This window comes from Chamaea fasciata, unplaced genomic scaffold (genome assembly GCF_029207755.1).
Source record: "Chamaea fasciata isolate MVZ Bird 193981 ecotype frontalis unplaced genomic scaffold, bChaFas1.0.hap1 SCAF_15, whole genome shotgun sequence".
NCBI classification, from domain to species: Eukaryota; Metazoa; Chordata; class Aves; order Passeriformes; family Sylviidae; genus Chamaea; species Chamaea fasciata.
In genome coordinates this window covers 12,512,736-12,532,098 of record NW_027094100.1, presented here as the reverse complement: position 1 = coordinate 12,532,098, position 19,363 = coordinate 12,512,736, and the positions used below count along the sequence as shown (strand labels likewise).

The window sequence follows — 19,363 nt, the reverse complement described above, 5'->3', positions numbered from 1 at the left end:
AGGCCGAGATGCTCCCAGGCCCCGGGAGGCCGGACTTGCACGGGCAGCTGCTGCCATGAGAGTGTCTGTCCCACTGTCAGCTGTGAAAGGAAGTTGTTTTGTGCCCAGGGATCCCGCCTGAGACTCCCCTGCAGAGCTGCCTCCAGTTCTGGGGTCCCGGCACAGAAAGGACGTGGAGAGATCCAGAGGAGGCACCGGGATGATCAGAGGGATGGAGCAGCTCTGCTGGCAGGAAAGGCTGGGAGGATTGGGATTGTTCAGCCTGGAGAAGGGAAGGTTTCAGAGACACCTGATTGCAGCCTTCCAGTACCTGAAGGGAGATGACAAGAAGAGAGACTCTTTGCGGTGGCCTGAGTGACAGGACAAGGGGGATTGGTTTCAAACCGAAAGAGAGTGAGTTTAGATGGGGTATTAGTAAGAAATTCTTTTCTGTAAGAGTGGTGAGGCCCTGGAACAGGTTTTCCAGAGAAGCTGTGTCTATCCCATCTCTGGAAGTGTCCAGGGCCAGGTTGGATGGAGCTCTGAGCAACCTGGACCAGGGGAAGGTGTCTTCGCACATCTGGGGGTTTGGAAGGAAATTTCTCTTAAGGTCCCTTCCAACCCAAGCCATTCTGTGATTCTGTGACTCAAAACTCTCTTTGCTCCTAAAGCTGACTCTTTACAGGCACATTGTTGTGACACTTCTCAACTAATGTTGGGATCCTTGGGAACTGCCTTCAGCTGCAGTGGTTCTGTGCTTAGGCAACAGATGCAGAAGGAAAAAATAGAATTTCCCACAAAAACGGCCTTTTTCACTCAGCGGTTCTGCTTTGCAGAAATAGTTTAAAGGGAAGAACATTTGGTAAAGTGTGGTTTCTTATGTGAAATCACGTGGAGGTGACAGAGACTGGTTCAGCTTGGTGTCAGTAGAGGAAGAAAGTGAAGGAAGGAAGGTTTCAGACCTCCATTACCTTATGTCTTGCAGTGTTGAGAGGTTAGATAATTTTCCCCCCATTAATTTGGTAATAAGTAGGGAAGGGAACAAAAGAGCAGAGGTAAACAACTAAACACTGAGTAGAAGTTTCTTCAGAGTGTCTGCTGGAACTTGAAAGAGCCATTCCTGCTATAAGGGAATCTCAGTGGAGAAGGGCAGTATGAGCAATAACTGTGTAGAAGCCTGACCTCTTTCCTGAGACAGTATTAATTTAATGTATTTCCTGCCTGGATATGTACTTTCAGTTTGTTCTATACTCAAGTTTTAGTGTAAAAACACTACTTTGGTTTTTAGAAGAGTGGTACAAATGGGAGATGAATGTAATGACTGTTCTTGTCAAGTTTAGTTTCTGACTGCACCTAAATCCACGTAAAACCAGTCACCCTGCTTGTATCCCAGTCACCAAGGGTTTGCTTTTTCCTTGAATGACACACGGTTGTCCTCTGCACAGAGGCAGCCTGTTACAATAGTGCTGGAAAGCTTCCAAAGCTGCAAGTGGTAATTAAAGTCACACCCTGTCATGAAAATATGCACCCTCCAGACCTGCTTAAAATTCAGGCTACAAAAATGACATCCACTGTGATCACCTCTGTATTTGCAATTTTGTTAAATTTTTTTTTTTCTTTTCTGGTTGACCTTTAGGAAGCTCTGTTGAAAAGGGGGCAATAGGGTTTTTGGTTTGGTTTTGGTTTTTGTTTAAGGAGTGATATGAAAAAGGATAAGAATGAATATTTAATTTCTTGTCTGATGCTGGTGTTTTGGTATCTTTGAAAGATGCTCTGATCCTGACAAGATTCATGTAGTGCAGATAAATACATCACTTTCTTTAGCTGTGAAACACATGGTGGTGCTCAATCCCAATGTTGCTAAATGCAAAGTGGCAAAGCAATTTGACTAAAACCATGTAATTACAATTCAAAGTCCAAACAGCACAGTCTTTATACTGAGGAAAGTGTTTCATGGTGGCACTCCCCGGGCTTGCACTGTGGTAAATTAGCAGGGCAAGGAGGAAGGAAGAGCAGTGGGAAAATTCAAAAGCAAATGCACGTTCCCTTTCACCTTGATGTGCACTGCTACATCCTGGGATGCTCCAGGGTGAAATAAAAGAAGTGGCTGCATGTCAGATTGATGCCTGCTGGCTCCCTTCCCGTGCCTCATGTTCACATCACACATTTCTGATCCTTTTGTGCAATATGCTCCTGTGCATAACTACTGAAGCCCAGGAGCTCATCTTCTAAATTGCTGTTCATGCTGCATATGAGAGAGCAAAATTCCCTCTAGCAGCTCAAGGAGATGCTGGGTAAGAGTCCTTTGAAACCATCATTTAAAGCTGAAAATTCTGTGGGAACCTCAAAAGGTTGCTTTGAGAATTAAGAGATTAGATCACATCTCTGTGATAGAAGGAGTTGGAAAGCAAAATGTGATGACATTGCTGGACTGAGAGGTGCTAAATATTTGTTTATTCAGTGACTTTAATGGGAGAGAGTCAGTGCAGATGCTAATGTGCTGCAGACTATGAAGGGGCCAACAGCACAGATTTCGAGATCTTGAAAGGTTTGGGTTGTTTTTGGTGGGGTTTTTTTGGGGGGTTTTTTTGTTTTTTTTTTTTTCCCCCCCAATTTCTTTTTGATTCAGAAAACTCACTTGAATATGCACCAGTCTTTCTACCCCACTTCTAAACTGAACCCGTATCTGGAAAAAATCTAGAGCAGAGCCCATATTCTCCACTAAGAATAGAATAATCCTTAAAATACATTTTGGTACCAGGATATTTTACTCTTAGTCTGTTTTATGCTTTTTGCTTTCCCCTAATGCCTCTTTTTACGATTTCCTATGATCCTTTATTGCTTTTTTCCCAGTCCCTTTTCTCTGGTTTATAATTTGTTCTAAGCAGGTGGTAAAGGCAGCGATGTCTGAGAATGTCAGACTCTGCAAATCCGATACCACCCAAGTGTTTGCAGTCCAATGTGTGCAGCCTCCTGCCCTGCTCATCACCAGTGCCTGCAGCAGAGCAGGCAGCAGGGTGTGCTGGACACTGCCATCCCTGTGCCCCAGAAATGCAGCATTTCAGTGCTCCCTGTGATTGTGAGTCACGGTGACTCCGGGCACAACTCTGAGCGCTACGTTCCCAGAGTTCAGTAATGCCTCAGGAGCTGCCAGCTTGGCTGGAGGCTCGGAAATGTCTCCAGTTTGAAGTGAAGCACACTTTTAGGTTATCACTAATACAGTCTCTGTCTCAGCTGCTTTATCAGTTAAAAAAAAGGGGAGGTTAGAATATTATTTATGTAGTTTCCTTACAGGAGTTTTTTCAGGATTATTTAGTGAATGTTGGCACTGCAAGATGCTGTAAATACCAGAGGCTTGTTCCCATGTACCATATGATTTTCCACCTCCTGAATGCAACTGTTATTCTTCTGCCACTATTCAGCCCAATGATTTTTATTTTATTTACTTCGATTCTTTGTATTCTAGATTATGCCCCACTGGCAAGGGATCTTGGGAAAGAACTGCGATGCTTTTGTTCACTGAACAAAACTTGATTCATCCCTTTCCTTACATCACCACACAGCTCTCCAGCTTCCCAACACAGAGATTGCTCTGGCTTTCCTTTAGGTATGTTGAAAATCACAGCAGCTGTTGATGTGTTTGGAGTCAGTGCTGTCCAGCATTATGAGAGGGGTAAAGATGTATGTAATCAAAGGAGAGATTTAATTATCAGTGATACTGCAGGAATGCTTTCCTGAAAACAGCAAAAACAGAGGAAATTGAGAAACCAGCTGAATTCTAGAAAGAGCTCCGAAAAGCAGCAGGAATGACAGGAAGAATTAGGAGATGATGAGAAGCAAAGTGATGGCGAGGAATTTAGCAAATAGGGTCACAGTGAAAACCTGGAATTTTTGAGATGGGATTATAGAGATAAATCAGATAGATGCACTGACTCTGTTTCCATTGCCCAGTAATGCTCCCAGTTTCTGTTTCTGGGTAGGTGTTTCTGCAGGAATTAAAGCTTAATTAAAGTTTATTTGTTCCTTTGTTCAGTGGATGGGATAAAATTGCAAGAAGGGAACACAAAGGCTTTGGGGGCTGGCTGCCACCAGTATTATACATGAGGTACCAAATTAGGTTTCACAGGCAATCTTAATTTTTGCATTGGTTAACTTTTTGTCCAATAATCTACTTGTTAAGGCATTCCTTTGCTTTTGCATATGTATGTATGAATATTTTTTGAAACAATGGTTTATAAAAAGCTTCAAATAGAACTGCCCATGTTATTGTCCACCTTATGCATGCAGCATCCTTCCACGTCAGCATATTTCGCTGCTCTTTGAGAATTCTTATGAGGGATTTTCTTTGTAAGCAGTTTGGGGTGCTGGCATGTGTCCATCTGCATGGACAAATCAAGCTTCCACATTATCTGAACTCTGAGAAAGTCCTTTCAAAGTTTTAATGAGATGTCACCATAGCGGTGCCCTTCAGTCCTCAACTGCTGATCACTGAAATTCTGGAATCCAAAGGCCTTTGTTGATAATGAGAGATGAATAATCATTGAGTTCAGAATTCTTGGCCACGCAGTGTCAGATGCAGGAGAGGCTTTCAAAATTCTGGAGAAATGAAGCAGAAAGTTGAGGTGCTTTTAAAAAGCTATGCCTGACAAGACAGTAGTAGTGCCACATACCTGATCTGCTCATTAGAAAACCTTTGCTTTTGTGAAGTAAAACATTTTCAGAATTAAATGCTGAGAGAAGATAGAATGAAATAAATGTGGGGTTCAGTTCGTTTGCTTGTAAACTGAAGTGAGAACTTTGTAATAATTACTTCTAAAATAATAATTGGCATTTCCACTCCAACAGCTGTAAATCCCTGTTGCTCTCTCCAGCTGTGAATTTGTGTTTGTCTCTCTCTGCTGCTTGCTGTCTTCTCTCCCAAGCAGCACAGCAGAGAGGTAGGACTTGGAGACCACCCCAACCTCAGTCAGCACTGAACCAAGCCCACAAAGAATAGACAATAAGTGACTCATGATTTTCTTTTCCATGTATGGCATGAGTAGACAAGCAGCCCCTAGAAATGGAGCTGAAATTCTTATGCCTTATATGATGGCTGATTTATATTCCCTGTGATAAGGAGTGGGGTACTGGCGAGCAATGGGATGGAGTAGTGAGTGGGCTGAGGCAGAAGAATGGGGTGGCTGGAGACTGGTGAAGCTCTTTTCCCATGTTCTCTGCAGAAATCCAGGGTTTGGAGCAGGGTTTACCCCAGGTGCAAGGAAAGGATTAGGTGATAGTGGCATGATTAATAAACATATGTAAAACAAGAGCTGCAAACACCTGTGATGCAGGGACCTGCTAAGTGACAAAGGAGGAAAGCAACTGCTGAGAAGGCCTGTGCAGAAGGGACTCAGTGAACCTCCTAAGCCTGACCAGAGCACGGAGTGCTTCTGAGTAATAATCACATGTGGGTGTCCTTTGTTTGGCTGGGTCTGCAGGTTTGTTCTTTCTACATTGAATTTAGGAACCCTTGCATAAACGAATAGAATTACAGTAAACACTTTTCAGTACAAAGCCTGTTGGTTTTATTTAAATTCTATTAAAATCTGAAGCCTGTAAAAAATGGTGCTGAGCTGTTCCACGGTACCTGCAATGGTTTGGGAGACTCCTGTCAGTTGTGCCATTTGATCTGCTGCCTGCTGCATTCTGGAGTGACTGGAGCTGAGAAGATTGGCCCAGCATGAACACCAAATGCACCATCTGAGGATGGACATGTTCAAACTACCCTTTTCTCCTGGTGTTTTGAAAACCTTCAGGTACTCTGACAAAGTAATTTTGCAAAGCACAGTGCGGACATACACCCAAACCTCTTATTTCAATGTCTCTGCTTCACAGAGTTAAAGACACTGTGCTGAGGTATTGTTAATACCTATGTCTGTGAATGCTCCAGTTCTCATTAGAGATGGAAGGAAAAAAGCAATTATTAAGTTGGCCAGCCCAACCCTTGTGAACTACAGGATTTTCCAGTTAAGTGTATTCCCTCATTCCTCACCGCAGCAAAGTTTTTTTCTTTTTCATGTTCCAGACAATGTGACTTTGTATTTTTTTTTTAATGCCAAGGTAAAAAACATTACTTATTTCATGTCATAATTTTTTCCATAGCATTTAAGAATGTGTTTTAGGGCTTGGCCATGCAACCCTGACAGCATGAGTGAAATATTGGTGAGACTTTCCATGCAAGGTCTGTGAGCTGCAAAGTATGAAACTATACTTTGCTGGGCTGGGCTGTGAGGGAGCAGCCCCTGGGTCAGGTCTCCAGCTGAAAAATGACATTGCAATAATACAGAAAATGTGGTGCTTTTCTGGTTGAACTCACAACGAAGGTGACTGGAGGCTCTGCAGTAAAACACTGGGAAAAAACAGAGTCACCCTTAGTATTTGAAAGCAATACAGCACTTTGTGTTCCACAAGGCCAGTAAGGAGTATTATTAAAATAGCAGGGCTGCCTTTTAAACATCTGCTCACACACTACCTCAAATTTTGCTGACCGACTTTTCTGAGTCATCTTCCAGACTCTCAGCTGCCCTGGCGAGTCCGCACGTCCCGAGAGGACCCAACCGTCTGCGCTCCCATCGGAATTTAACCCCCAACCTCTGCCTTTTCAGGGGCGTGGGCAGGCGAAAGGGTCTCGGCGTTAGGGACAGAACCCGGTCCCGGCGGGGAGCGCTCCTCAGCCCAAATCCCGGCTCTTCCCACCCAAAACACCGCTCCCCTCCCTCCGCCCCCGCCCCGAACCTGCCCGGGGAGGGCGGAGGAGCCGCTCCGCGGGCGGGGCTCGCGCATGCGCGGAAAGGGCCGGCGCGCGCGCGCAGGCAGCGGGGCCATGGCCGCCCGTCCGCGGGGCCGCGGGGTGTCGGCGGCGCCCTGAGGCGGCGCGGCGCGGCCATGGTGCCTCGAGGAGCCGCTCTGCCGCCGGGCACCGAACCGCCGCCGCCGCCGTCGGTGTGAGAAGCGCGGAGCTACCGCCGCGCCACCGGGGAGCGGGAGCAAGAGGAGGAGGAGGAGGAGGAGGAGGCGGCGGCGGCGACCCCGCGGGTTCAGGTGATTCCCGCGCGCGCCGCCTCAGGCACGCCCGCGCGCGCGACCCCGCGGCGCCGCCCCCCCCTCCCCCCAGCCCGCCGCTCCCGCGCCCCTCCGCGCCCCCGCCGCTCCCGCGCGTGTCCGCGCCGGTGCCGGGGCTCCCCGGCCTTCCCTGCGCTCAGCTCCCCCCTCCCCGCTCCTCCCCGCCCTCCGCCCCCCTTCCCCTCCCCGCTCCCCTCCTCCGCCGGCGCCGGGAGCCGCCGGGGTTACTGGAGTTCAGCGGGGCCGGGCAGGATGCGCGGGGCTGCCCGCGGCGGTGAGCGCGGCAGTTGCGCCGGGCAGGGAATCAGTGTCCTGTCGAGGAGCGGGGTGGCGGGGGGTCGCGGTTCGCACGCCCGGCTCCTGCCCGTGCCGGCGGCGGGGATGAGTTGCGGGCTGCTGCAGCCCTGACGCGGCCGCTGGCTTGGCCGGGGGGCTGCGGTGCTGCCTGAGCTGCCTGGGGTCGGGCTGTGCCCTCGCTGCAGTCGGGCTCTGCCCTCCGGTGTCCGCAGCCGGCTGAGCATCCCCCGGCCCGGGGCTGAGACACGGAGCGCAGCCGGGCACCTCTCCTGGAGACGGGCCCTGGAGCATATGGTCATGCTTATGTAAGGAGCAGCGTGCCCGTGGCGTGGAGAACAGGGCTCTTTCCATCTTCCCTACTTATGTCATGTCAGTCGGGTTTTATGCGACCTTCTGTAGCCTTTTAAAATAAGGTTTGTGATGAGAATTTTCGTTTTTCTTATGTGCTCGGGAGTAGTTCTGCGTACCAAGTATACTTGTGACAGATGGAGCTCTTGGAGGGATTCTTACCTTCTGGTTGTGCTGCCTTTTTGGGGGTGTGTGTGGGGGACCTGGTGCATAAATAATGTAATTGGGGGAATAAAGTGAAAAAAAAGTGAAATTTTTTTTGCGTGTGTAATGCTGCAAGTATCAGCAAATGAAGGAGAATATTAGAAGCTATGGGCAAAATACAGCAAAGGAAAGTGAGATTTGTGTAATATGTTTGACTCATAAATATTAGCCATTTGTGATCTCCTTCAGAATACTTTTTTTTTTTTGAACTCTGTAGGTGTTGTGGTATTAATTTCTTATGCAGTTTTTAGTACAAGAGTTTCTGTTAACTTGTGTTTCAGACTTGGATACTTTAACATATATTTCAGTTATGGTTTGTCTGTGTTTGTAATATGTCCGTAGAGATAAAACTTGGGAGGAGAAGAAGGAAATAATTATTAATTACTTTTTGATCATTCTTGTTGTGTTAATGAAGATAGATTTAAATATGGAAAAAATACTTTGTTTAGGTGGGTGCTCTAAGCTATTACACCCTGTGACTTCGGTTTATCTGTAACCTTGGCTTTTTTTGCTGGTTATCTTTGATATGAGGGGGTCTGTCTATGAAAAACTATCTTTTTTGTTTCTAGTTATAGATAATAACTGGTAATCAGCTCCAGTTTTTCAGTAATAATATCACTAAAGGATTTAATTAATTGTTAAACTCTTTATCATTAGGGAGTGGTAGTCTTTGTGACCACCATTACATACAAGGTTCATCAGAAATCTTACAGAATGCTGTAGAACTGCTGCTCATCCAAAACAAGGATTCACTTTGTTTACATCAGTCTTGAGGAGCTACTGATGTTAGAGCCACTTGATTCTGAGGGAGATGTGAACTGAGCAACATTCCTTGGAAGAAATACGGGGAAATTCCTTCCTTTGGGAGAGGATCGGCAGAGATTGGTATCTGAGTCCTGTTCAGCAGCTGGAGCCCATGGTGCAGGTGCAGAAAAGGTGCATCACTCCAGTGAGCTTTGAACGATGGGTGTGTCCTGGAAAACTCCGTGAGCCTGCTTGGTGTTTGGTGTTGCACTCGCACAAACCTTCTCTGAGCTGTTTGCTGAACTTGGGTCGGTTTCCTCCTCTTCAAACAGTGCAGATGGCTCCTCTTCCCCTCCTCTGGAACCCATGTGGTGATTTACTCTTTGGAGTCCATTTTTAGCTCCAAATACACCTGGCAGTGTTTGATGTGGTTAGAGTGGACAGTTCACCATCGTTTTGCTTTTTAAGTGTATATTTAAGTCCAGTCCTTCAGTGTGATTCATTCTGTTCCTGTTTCCCTGCCCTTCTAGCATCTCCTCTCATTTCAGAGAGGCCCTGCTGCTCTGTAATTAGTCTCATACTTGGGAGGCACACTCAGAAGTGGGTACTTCATCTTGAGTTTTTCTGGAAGAATTCTTTGGTTGCGTATCTTAATTCTGAGCGTGTTTTAAAGGGGACTTTTCTGGGTATTTCCAGCGTGCATTTGATATTTCTGTCAGGCAAGTCTGGTGCTGCAGGAAGCTGAGCTGCCTATTTCAGAGGCCTTGAAGCTTTGTTTGCAAGATTCAGAAAACAGATAAGGCAACAGCAGCGATGGAAACTTCATCAGTGCTGACTTAGAGAAATCTTGAAAGTCTTATTTTCTATTTTAACTTGTCACCGGTCTGGTAACTAGTTATTGTTACTGCAGGTTCTAAACATAGGCTGTGTCTGAAATGGCTAAAAACTATCTGAGCAACTGTGGAGGACGAAATATATTTCATCCTGTCCTTGGGCTTCATCCTGGTAACCCATTTGGGTTCCAGGGCTTTTTGTGAGCTTTGCCTGTGTGTCTGGTGTTCCTGGGCTCCAGCTCTCTGGGCTGGGATGTCACTGCATCATCTCAGGCTCTCATTAATGCTCGGTGTGCAGCTCCTCTGGGTATTCTCTCCTCTGCAGAGGCGCTTTGGGATTGCTGCCCAGATTTTCTCAGAATGTGCTGATACAAATGTGGTTAGGCAGGCTTGTTAGGTGTGGGCTTGCAAACACGGCTGTGCCGGCAAGAAAAAGTGCTGAATAACTGGTTAATAAACCAACCTTGGAACTGGTGAGAAACCAGGGAGCCAGGAAGGACCTTGGAGCAGTTTAGTTTGTTGGGTCAACCTAGATTTTCTTCTGAAGATTTTAATTAAAGGTATTATTAATTACCTTTTAATTTTAATGAATTAGCTTGCTGTCTTTCAGGTGCTCACCTAAGCTGCGATCTCAAAAGCAAGCAGAGATCTCAAAACCTCTCTTAGTGTGACTGGGTTTGAGCTGATCGTGTGCAGGCAGAGCCCAGATCCCATAGGAATCCACAGAAGGAAGGATTTTGCTGCATACCTGCTGGATTTATTAACCTTTGTTAACACGTGCTAGTCCCAGAGTTCAGTTCCTTTGTCTTACCTGCTCGTTATGAAAAATAAAAGCCACTGGATGTTTTACAGGCTGCCTATAAATAATATAATGCACTTGCTGTATAATTGAGAGTGGGCTGAAACTGTTCATAGTGTATAAATGTACTCAAGAAATAAATCTTTAAAGAAAACTTTATTTTCACAGCTCTGTGATATGTACCTTCATTTCCTGGATTGGTTTTCTTTCCCCTCACATAAAATTTGCTAGAATTAATGAAAGTTGGAAATACAGATTATTTTTTTTATTCTCTGCAATTAACCTTCCGTAGCTGCTTTTGCCCATTTTTAATATGCCTTTAATAGGAGTTCATGTTCACTGAAGTCCCTGTGAACAGAGAAGAGTTTGACCTAATTTGTTTTGCAGTAACATTTGCTTTTGCAAAACACGTGCTGTGTTCGGAATGGTTAACCTTAGCTGTGCCACAGTTCACAACTGAATGAGTCTTGGAGGAGTAGGAATGTAGGGATTACTGTGTTTTCTAGGTAGAAATACCAGTTCTTCAGGCACACCACTGCAGCAGCTGTACAGCAATCCATATTGTTAGACCAGATGAGAAAGAAGGAGAAAAAAAAAAAAAAGGAGAAAAAGAAATGTTGTTTGTTCTTGTTAACTGCTTACACAGCAAGATCGAGCTGTCTGTTTGCTGACTGACTCTCTCTAAACCTTTCAGTGGAAGGCTAAATACTCTCTGGTTATTATTTGAAATTTCTGAACTACTCCAGTGATGTGGGACTGAGCATTCCTGGGAGCAGTGACTGGGTGCCAGCGCCGGTGTCGCTCCGCACGTCTGCAGTGTTCCAGGGCTTTATTCCTGCTCTTGGTATCTCCATGAATCTGCCCTTCTCAGCAGAAATCTTTGATTGCTGGCCTTGTTAACCAATTTAAATTGTATGGGATCAAGGCAGTCTTTTCCTTTCCTTGCCACTGTCTGCAAGGGAAAGAGCCCTTTTGATGGATTGGTGACTCACGTAGTCAGAGTTCTTGGTTTGTTTTTGGTTTTTTTTCTACAGCATCACATAGGGAGATTCTTTTCTAAGTGCCTATTTGATAAACCTTTTTGTCTTGTTCCTTCCCTTTGCTTCCTTTTGTTCTCTCCCTCCCAGACTGATTATAGGAAGATCTGAGTTTTTGGAGAGTGGGATTCTTCTGTAATTCAAATTCTTTTGGCTCCCCAGACCAGGACAGGTATAAAGAAGGGAGTGAGTGAGTATGGCCCAGCTGATGGGTCTAATTTTAGTTGTTGAACTGTGACACTGAACTCTTCTGCAGCTACAGATAGGAGTTGTATATTTTGTATTTTGTTTAGGTTTATTTTTAAATTTTTTTTTCCTCTTCAAAGTCTGTCTAGTGGAGTTGACCTCAAAGGAAAACAAAAGGTTTTCCTGGTGATATTTTTAGTTTCAGAATCTATTACTGAAAAATAATCTAACGTGGAAGCTAAGCTAAACAGATCAGAATCCGCTTGTTAACGGATGTATCCTGAGTAACTTCTCATTTCATAGATGTGAGAAACAGAAGTTGAAATTCTCTTTTGGATTTTAGACAATCTTGCCAAGTAGTTTAGGTTGATACTGTAGCAGAATGAGCATCTTGTTCACAGATGTGAGACTGAATGTTGCAGGATCAAGTCTGGTTTTGAGGTTCTGATCTTGACTGGAATTACTTTCTGTGGTGATTTTTGGTGGCATTGGTCTTGGAATAACTTATATTTGCAGATATGCCAGTTTATTTCTGTAACTATTAAGTAACTTTATGATTAATGCTTTCCTAAATGTACAAACTTTTCTCTGCTAATGTAATTTTGTACCTGTTTGCATAAACGGGAGCAGATTTTTGCTGCCCCTTGTGCTGCTTTACCAGGACATATTTTCTGCCTGTGATGTGATGGATTTATATTTATGTTGGTGCAGAAGCAACAATTACACTCGTTTAAGTGGCAGAATTCACAGCTTCAGCTGAAATGGCAAAATTTTGTGTTGTGACAAAACTTCAGAAAGAAAAGTCTGTGAGCGGGAAAATGTGTGTTATCTTTGAGAGGGTACGTGCTGTGTGATCACACTCAAGATGGTCTGTTCTGCTGATGGAACGAGCTGGGACAAACTCGAAGGAGTTTTTCCTCTTTTTAATTTTTGCCAACTCTCCTGTGTTCTTTAAGGCTAACCAGGAATATACTTTTGACAAAATGGGTGTGCCAGGGGAGGGAGGGATTTTTGAAACATAATCGTTATAAAACAAAAATGAACAATCCATGTTCCGTGAACAATCAGTTTTAATAGGGATTTTTTTAAGAGGTTGTTTTGGCCGAAATAGCACAGCTTAAGATGTGAAATCTGAAATTCTTGGTCTTGGCTTTTGCTGGGATTGAGTTAATTTTAGCAGCTGGTGCAGTGCTGTATTTTGGATTTAGTACAGGAATAATGTTGATGGCACACCAATGGCTTTGCTGGCGCCAAGCAGTGCTTACTCTCGATCAAGGACTTCTCAGTTTCCTGTGCTCTGACAGTGAGCAGGTGCACAAGGGGCTGGGGGCACTGGGCAAAGGGATATTCCACACCACAGCACCCCATGCCCAGCGTACAAACGGGGGAATTGGCTGGGAGACACTGATTGCTGCTCTTTGGATGGACATCGGTGAGTGGGTGGTGAGCAACTGGATTGTGGCACTGGTTTCTCTTGGGTTTTAGTCTTCTCTCTCTTTTTGTTGTTGTTGTTACCTGCCTTTCATCATCAGTATTTATTTATTTGAGTGTTCTTACCTCAATCCAAGGGTTTAACCTTTTTTTTCGGTTCTCTCCATCCTACTGGGAGGGGTGATGGGGAGCAACTGGCTTTGTGATATTACTTCCCAGCAGGGGTTAAACTCTTGACAGTCTTCCTGAGACTGTTTCCTTTCTTACTCCAATTTGCAACAGGGAGATGTTTGAAGTCACTGAGAAAAAAACTTTGAAGCACAAAACAAGTGGCTCCCCAGTCCATGTTTTGGCTTTGTAGACAAGTGACCTATTTTTTTTCTAACGCCTGAGCATCCAGCAACTCCTGTCATCATCATTTATCCAAAGGTTTTAGAGGTTTAACGTTGTGGTTGGTTGTTTTTTTTTTTTTTGCTGTTGTTTGTTTTTACACCAATCAAAATAATGTATTGTGAGAGCTCTATACAGTATAATGAGTTTAGGGCAATGGACTTTGCTTGCTTCTATTTCGTTCTGTTAGAACTTGGCAGCCATTACAACTGAGGCTTTATTTAACACATCCGCGTTTCTAGTGGAGTTAATTTTAAAGGGTTTCTTATTAGTGCTGGGTGTTTTTGTCAGTCAGGGACAGAAGATGCTGTGGAGTTGCAGCGGCTGCTCCTCACAGCACTTCCGTTGTGACACGATGTAGTTTTCAAAGTTTGTGTTGCTTTTGTTTTAGCAGCATTTGAAATTTAATTATTCTTCCAGATAACCAAAATGCTGCACTTTTTAGTTTGCTGTGTCTCAAGTGTGTGTGCATGAGTTTGGGAGGCAGAATTTTTCACCTTAATTTGGATGTGCTGACCCTCTAGTGAACTTTCAGTATTAAGAGAAGTTATCCATGTAACTGTCTTTTCGGAGTAATTAAGGAAAGTGAAAGCTCAAGTGAAAGTTACCTTCCTGTTATACGTGTTTGGTTGTTGTTGATGACTGAAAAAGGTTTGACAGTTTTGAGAATGTAATTTGATATCAGGCACTTGTTGTCATTTTACGTGGGTATTTTTATGACAGAATGAAAACCTGTCAGTCCCTGCTCATCTCAGTCCCTACATCCTGATCTACTTGGAAAAGGAACCTAGTAAAAAAACAGGAGGCAGCCTAGTTTCAGAGTTTTGATTAAATTTATGAACTTGACAAACCCATAGATTTTTGAAAATTCAGGGACATTTAAAATATTTTGATATGAATTATTGAAGCTTGTATTTTTTGTAACTTTGCATACAATCTGTCTAACTTCCAACTTGTATTTGTACAATACCACCCCTTTAAACTCAGTCTTTTCTTCACACAAAATGTCGAATGCTCTGATTCAGTAGTAGCTGCTTGGGTGGTAGTTTTGGTTGTTCACTCTAAATATTTGTGATCTTCTGGCTGACCTTTTAATTTACGTTGGGCAGCTCTGTGAAATGCTGGTGTTGTTTGGGGTGCCCGATGTGGTTGGAAGGCACTTCCTGTGCGAGGGGAAGGATGTGCTCCGCTTGGGGTTTGTAGAGTTGTTGCAAGAGCTCTGTAAAAAGTGCCAGCATTTACATGACCTGAAAAATCAGACTGTGGGTTAGACAATGGCAAGCAACAGCCCTTCGACCTGTGGTTTCTTGAGCCACATCTCAGTTTCGATCTGTCCTGACTTCTTGAGCTGAATTAATTTTATGTCATCATGGTTTGAGAAGTGTGAGCGTGGCTGAAGGTGTGACATGAACAGTTCGCAGTGTTATGTAGGCCATGGCAACACAAATAAAACCTCACACGAGACTTGCGTGTAAATGAGAGGTCTTGGGTTGTTTGGGTTGGGTTTTTTTCTTAATGTATATTCACATGGTTTCACTTCATGCTGGACTTCCTTATTGACTTGAGGTATACAACTTGCACAGCTGCAAAAACTTTTCTAACTTAGACAAAGATGATATGAATAAAGTCCCATAAAACTTTATTTAAAAGGGTAGTTCAAGTGCAGGTTTTTCCATTTCATTGCTCAGGTTTCAGTTCAATTGTCCCCTTACTAATTGGGGTTGGGAGTTTTTTCTTAAGTCTGACCTCATCGGGGGGCTGATTGTGCTGCAGGTGATTTTACTTTGAGTGGCTTCTTGTGGATAAAAACTTGCTGGATCATCCCCATCTTCAGCTGAACTGCTCTAATGCAGCCTGCAGTGAATCATGTTCAGGGGATGGGCAGGTGGTGAATGGTAAAACCAGCACATTTCATTTAGGAACAACTGTCAGTTTTAGGTGACAGGATGTCAAACTGATCCTTTTGCTCTTTAAAATGATTCTGTTGGTTACTTTTGAGATGATGTTGTGGACCAGCTGTTTCTTAATAAAAGTGCCCTTTACTGTGGTGCATCATCCATCTTACTTGATGGCAAACTGCAAATTTAAATTACCTTCTAGTGTTCAGAAATGAGGATATGGTCTTTTGTTAGTGTGATTCTTTGTGGTGAATTACATAGAAATGAGGAGAATAGTCGCATTTTTGGTCCTAATCTTCAAAACACACAGCCTTCAAATTCTATAAATAGATAAATTTGTAGAAGCTAATGAAGGCTGTAAATGTCTTTTAAGGCTTAGGTATCTGAAAATTATTTATTGCGATTTGCATTGAGGAAGTGAATCCAAAATATTTAAAGAACTGCCTTAATCGGTGATTATTTAATTTGAGAGACGTAGAAATAGTGCTAAACTCGGTATATGTGTAGTGTCTGAATTTTGTTGGTGTTTGGTTTCTAAAGCATACAGAGTGTTGCATTCTAATGCTGATCATGTAAATGTTTATGTAGTACCTACTTCACTGGGGTCTTTCGGGTGCTAAATGAGTGTAAATAAGAACGGTGCACACCCTTGGACCATTTTCATGCCATTAACTTGCCCTCCCCCCCATTTTACAGCGTCACCATGGAAAAAACTGCTAGCAAATTGACCTTTATATAGCCAAAATAGAAGCTGTCCTGTCTGGATTTGAGTTTAACTGAGTTGATTCATTCAGTCGTTTGTGGCCACACAGGAAGCCCCATTCATAGGATCACAAAGCCTAATGGCTGTTTGTACAGTGGGATTGATCTGATTACTCTTCTCTCTCTTGTGCTATTTACAGTCTGCTGCCAATTCACAGAAAGGGAAGAGAATGGCTGCAAAGGAGAAGTTGGAGGCAGTATTAAACGTGGCCCTGAGGGTCCCCAGCATCATGCTGTTGGATGTCTTGTACAGATGGGATGTCAGCTCGTTCTTCCAGCAGATCCAAAGAAGTAGCCTGCACAACAACCCTCTCTTCCAGTACAAGTACTTGGCCCTTAATATGCATTATGTGGGTAAGTACAGATCTGTTAAAGAGAAGATACTACCCTACTAAATACCTTTCGACTTGCTATAAGAATTTCAAGAATTTAGTAATAGCATGTTAATATATTGATTACAAAGAATAACATGGCAATGCATTCATTACAGTTCTGCCTAAGGGGCAGTTTATATTAGCAGCAAAGAAATCCTGCCCAGGGTTTTTACTGATTGTTGTTATTTAGCCTTTGCAAGTAAACCTGGTGTTTGCAAACACAATTGATGTCCTGGAAGAAGAGCACAGTGACTTTGGCCTCTGTCTGACTGATGAGGAATCTGCAGTGAAATGTGCCGACAAGCAGTACAGAAACTTTATATTAAACACGAGGCTAAGGCAAAGGTGATTTGGTTGGGACTAACCACAGCACTGGAAGTTTAGTTTTCTCTGCTGCACAGATTTGGCTCTTCAGTTTACACCCTTCTGAACCATCTCTGTGCTGTGAGTAGATTCGAGCAGGGAACCAGTCCTTGTGTTGCAGATAAATGGACAAAATTACTAACTCAGCTCAGGCGGCTGAGGTGTGAACCTTGGCCTGCAAGTCTAGCTCTGGAATGCCAGATGTCTGTTTTTAGGAGATGAAAGGATTGGTGTTCTGGGACCTGCTCTCCAGGTGAGAATGTGATTCATCTGCACATGGGGTAAATTAGGGATTGGATCCGGGCTGTTGAGGTTGATCTCTGGCGAGCATCTGCCTGAGCACTGCCTGGCTTGGAGAGAAAGCATATAATTGAACCACTCTGGAGTGTGTCTTCCTTGTAGATGGTTTTGGAAGATAAAGAGGCACTGCAGTCAGCTGAAGGAAACACACTTTACTTAAGTAGTTAGAAAACTGGCGGCTTTTGAAGGAGCATGACCTGACTTTAATCCTGACTGCACAAGTGTTGGCGAGAGGCTTCCCTTTTTTTTTAATGTCTGTTGTCTGGAAATCATTTACTGCACTAAAAATGTGTGCAGCTTTCTTTGTTATGGCTCCACTGTACTCATGCTGGTATGACAGTGTCCTTGCTGTGCAAAACATTGGTGTCACAGTTCCCTTTTCCTTTGTCTGTGGGAGAGGACACGGTGGGAGCTGGTGAATATGACACAGGACCGTGGTGGCCTGTACCTACAGCTGGCTTTCTCTTGCATTTATTTGCACACACAAAGCTTTTAGGAATTACTTTATGAGATCAGGTTCTAATGCAGAACTAACAGTTGAGCAGTAGGTTTTCAGGATGGCAGTGGGTAATTTCCAGCTGTGACAAAGCTCCTCTTAATAGGCATTTGATAATCTTGTCCTTGTTCAAGTATGTTGAGATACACCAATAAAAAACGCTACCGAGGGGGTGGGTATTGATTGTTACCAAAGAATTTCCCACCTACTGGCTATTTTGGTACTAAACCAATGGAATCTGATTTTGTGCTCCTTGTACAAGGGGTGCTTTTGTGCTGGTGCACAATCATTCTGCAGTTCTTTTACTTCCTGCTTTTCTGACATTGAATGTATGCACTTTTATTTCTCCAAGTGATTGGTTGCTGAGCAAGAAGAGCTTCCAAACTGTCAAGCAAGGTGCTCATTTTAAAAGATTTTCAGACAATTTTTAGTGATAAAACCTTGCTAGTACTTTTCAAATAAAGTTGCTGTGTTTCGTTTCCTAGGTGGGGTTTTTTTAAGTTGTGTCAGGGTGAAGCTGGGCTAAATCAATTTACATGCCTCCATGACATTTTATATGGATTTAGTTGCATCACTTTAGAGTATAACATTAATTAAGATGATGTATCAAAATATATAAATTGGATTTCTAGGGAAAACAAAGTACTTTTCCACCAGTTTTGGAGAATTAAGCTTCTTTGAAGATGCATTGGGGGAAATTAACTGCCAGCATATAATTTAAACAGCAATTCACCGTGGATGTGTTTCAACATGCTAATCTGCTTTATTTAGGAGAAAAAAACCCTCTATTCATATTTGCAGTTAGGAAACACTATCAGCAAATGCATGGCAGCTTTGCAATATCAGACAATTACTGAATTCCTTCTACAAGCTAGTATCTTGTAGTGCTATATATAGTGCTATACAAGTACTTCCAGCAGCTGAGGAAATTGGGTGCATCTATCTCGGGCAGATGCTCAAGGAACAATTTGATTAGAGAGCCCTAAAAATTAATAAACTCTACCAATCTTTATGGAGTCAATCTTTTCCTGGAACTAAGGAGACAGAATTGGAAATTTGCTCAGAACTGAGGGTTACCTGGAGTGTCTTTTCTGTTTAAATGTAACAAGTGAAATGGTAGGTGTTCCAGTGTGATTCTCATCCCAGTTAGCAGTACTGGGAGTATAATAAAAGCTTCTAAAATGCACTTTGTTCTTTGAAACAACTCTTCATATCTTTCCATGAAACAGCCCTTATCTGCTTAAGCAAAGGAAAATACCCAGTCCTGATAACCACTGAACCACAAGTTCACCTGCATGCAATTTAACTAAATATGCACAGAGCAGTGCAAACATCAGAGATAAATTTCTGGTTAGAATTGGTGAGACCTCTGTGTAGGGTAGATTAGCATTTACTGCCAGACTTCTCCATTTTCTTCTGCACTGTAGAGTAGCTGTGAGAAAACAGACACTGCTTTTTGTGTTCTTTTGGTGGAGAAGGTGGAAAACAGTTGAAACCACGTAATTTCCTCCTCTGAAGAAGGGCAAAGCAATGCTGTTTGTAACAACTGGTAAATACTCTGAGCTAGATGGAAAGAGTCATGAGCTTAACCTATAATCAGAGTCAGGCTTGGAATTTAAGTTACTGTCATGAGTGAGGCACAGAATTGCACTAAATACTGGGTTTTCTTACTCAAGAGTAAAAATAGAGCAGTTTTTCATCTTAAACTGTATTCTTTGTCATTATAAAAAATAAATTCTCATGGAAAAAAAAAGTATTTAAATATTTGGAATAGGTGGAAGGTGTGTCATCTTCCACAGCGCTGTTTGTAATGACAGTTTC

General features: G+C 43.4%; 1 protein-coding gene across 2 annotated transcripts in view; it reads left to right on the top strand.

The window, feature by feature from the left end:
• The first annotated feature begins 6,817 nt into the window (after positions 1 to 6,817).
• Positions 6,818 to 19,363, top strand: part of RNF145 (ring finger protein 145) — a 46,862-nt gene continuing 34,316 nt past the window's right edge. Inside the window, exons 1-2 of one of the 2 annotated variants that reach the window (XM_066197103.1) lie at positions 6,818 to 7,059; positions 16,150 to 16,363. In XM_066197103.1, coding sequence (XP_066053200.1) covers positions 16,180 to 16,363 — 184 coding nt within the window. In that variant the 5' untranslated portion in view covers positions 6,818 to 7,059; positions 16,150 to 16,179. Of the gene's footprint in view, positions 7,060 to 7,319; positions 7,355 to 16,149; positions 16,364 to 19,363 lie in introns of those variants that run through there. The other variant, XM_066197104.1, reaches the window with a different exon arrangement.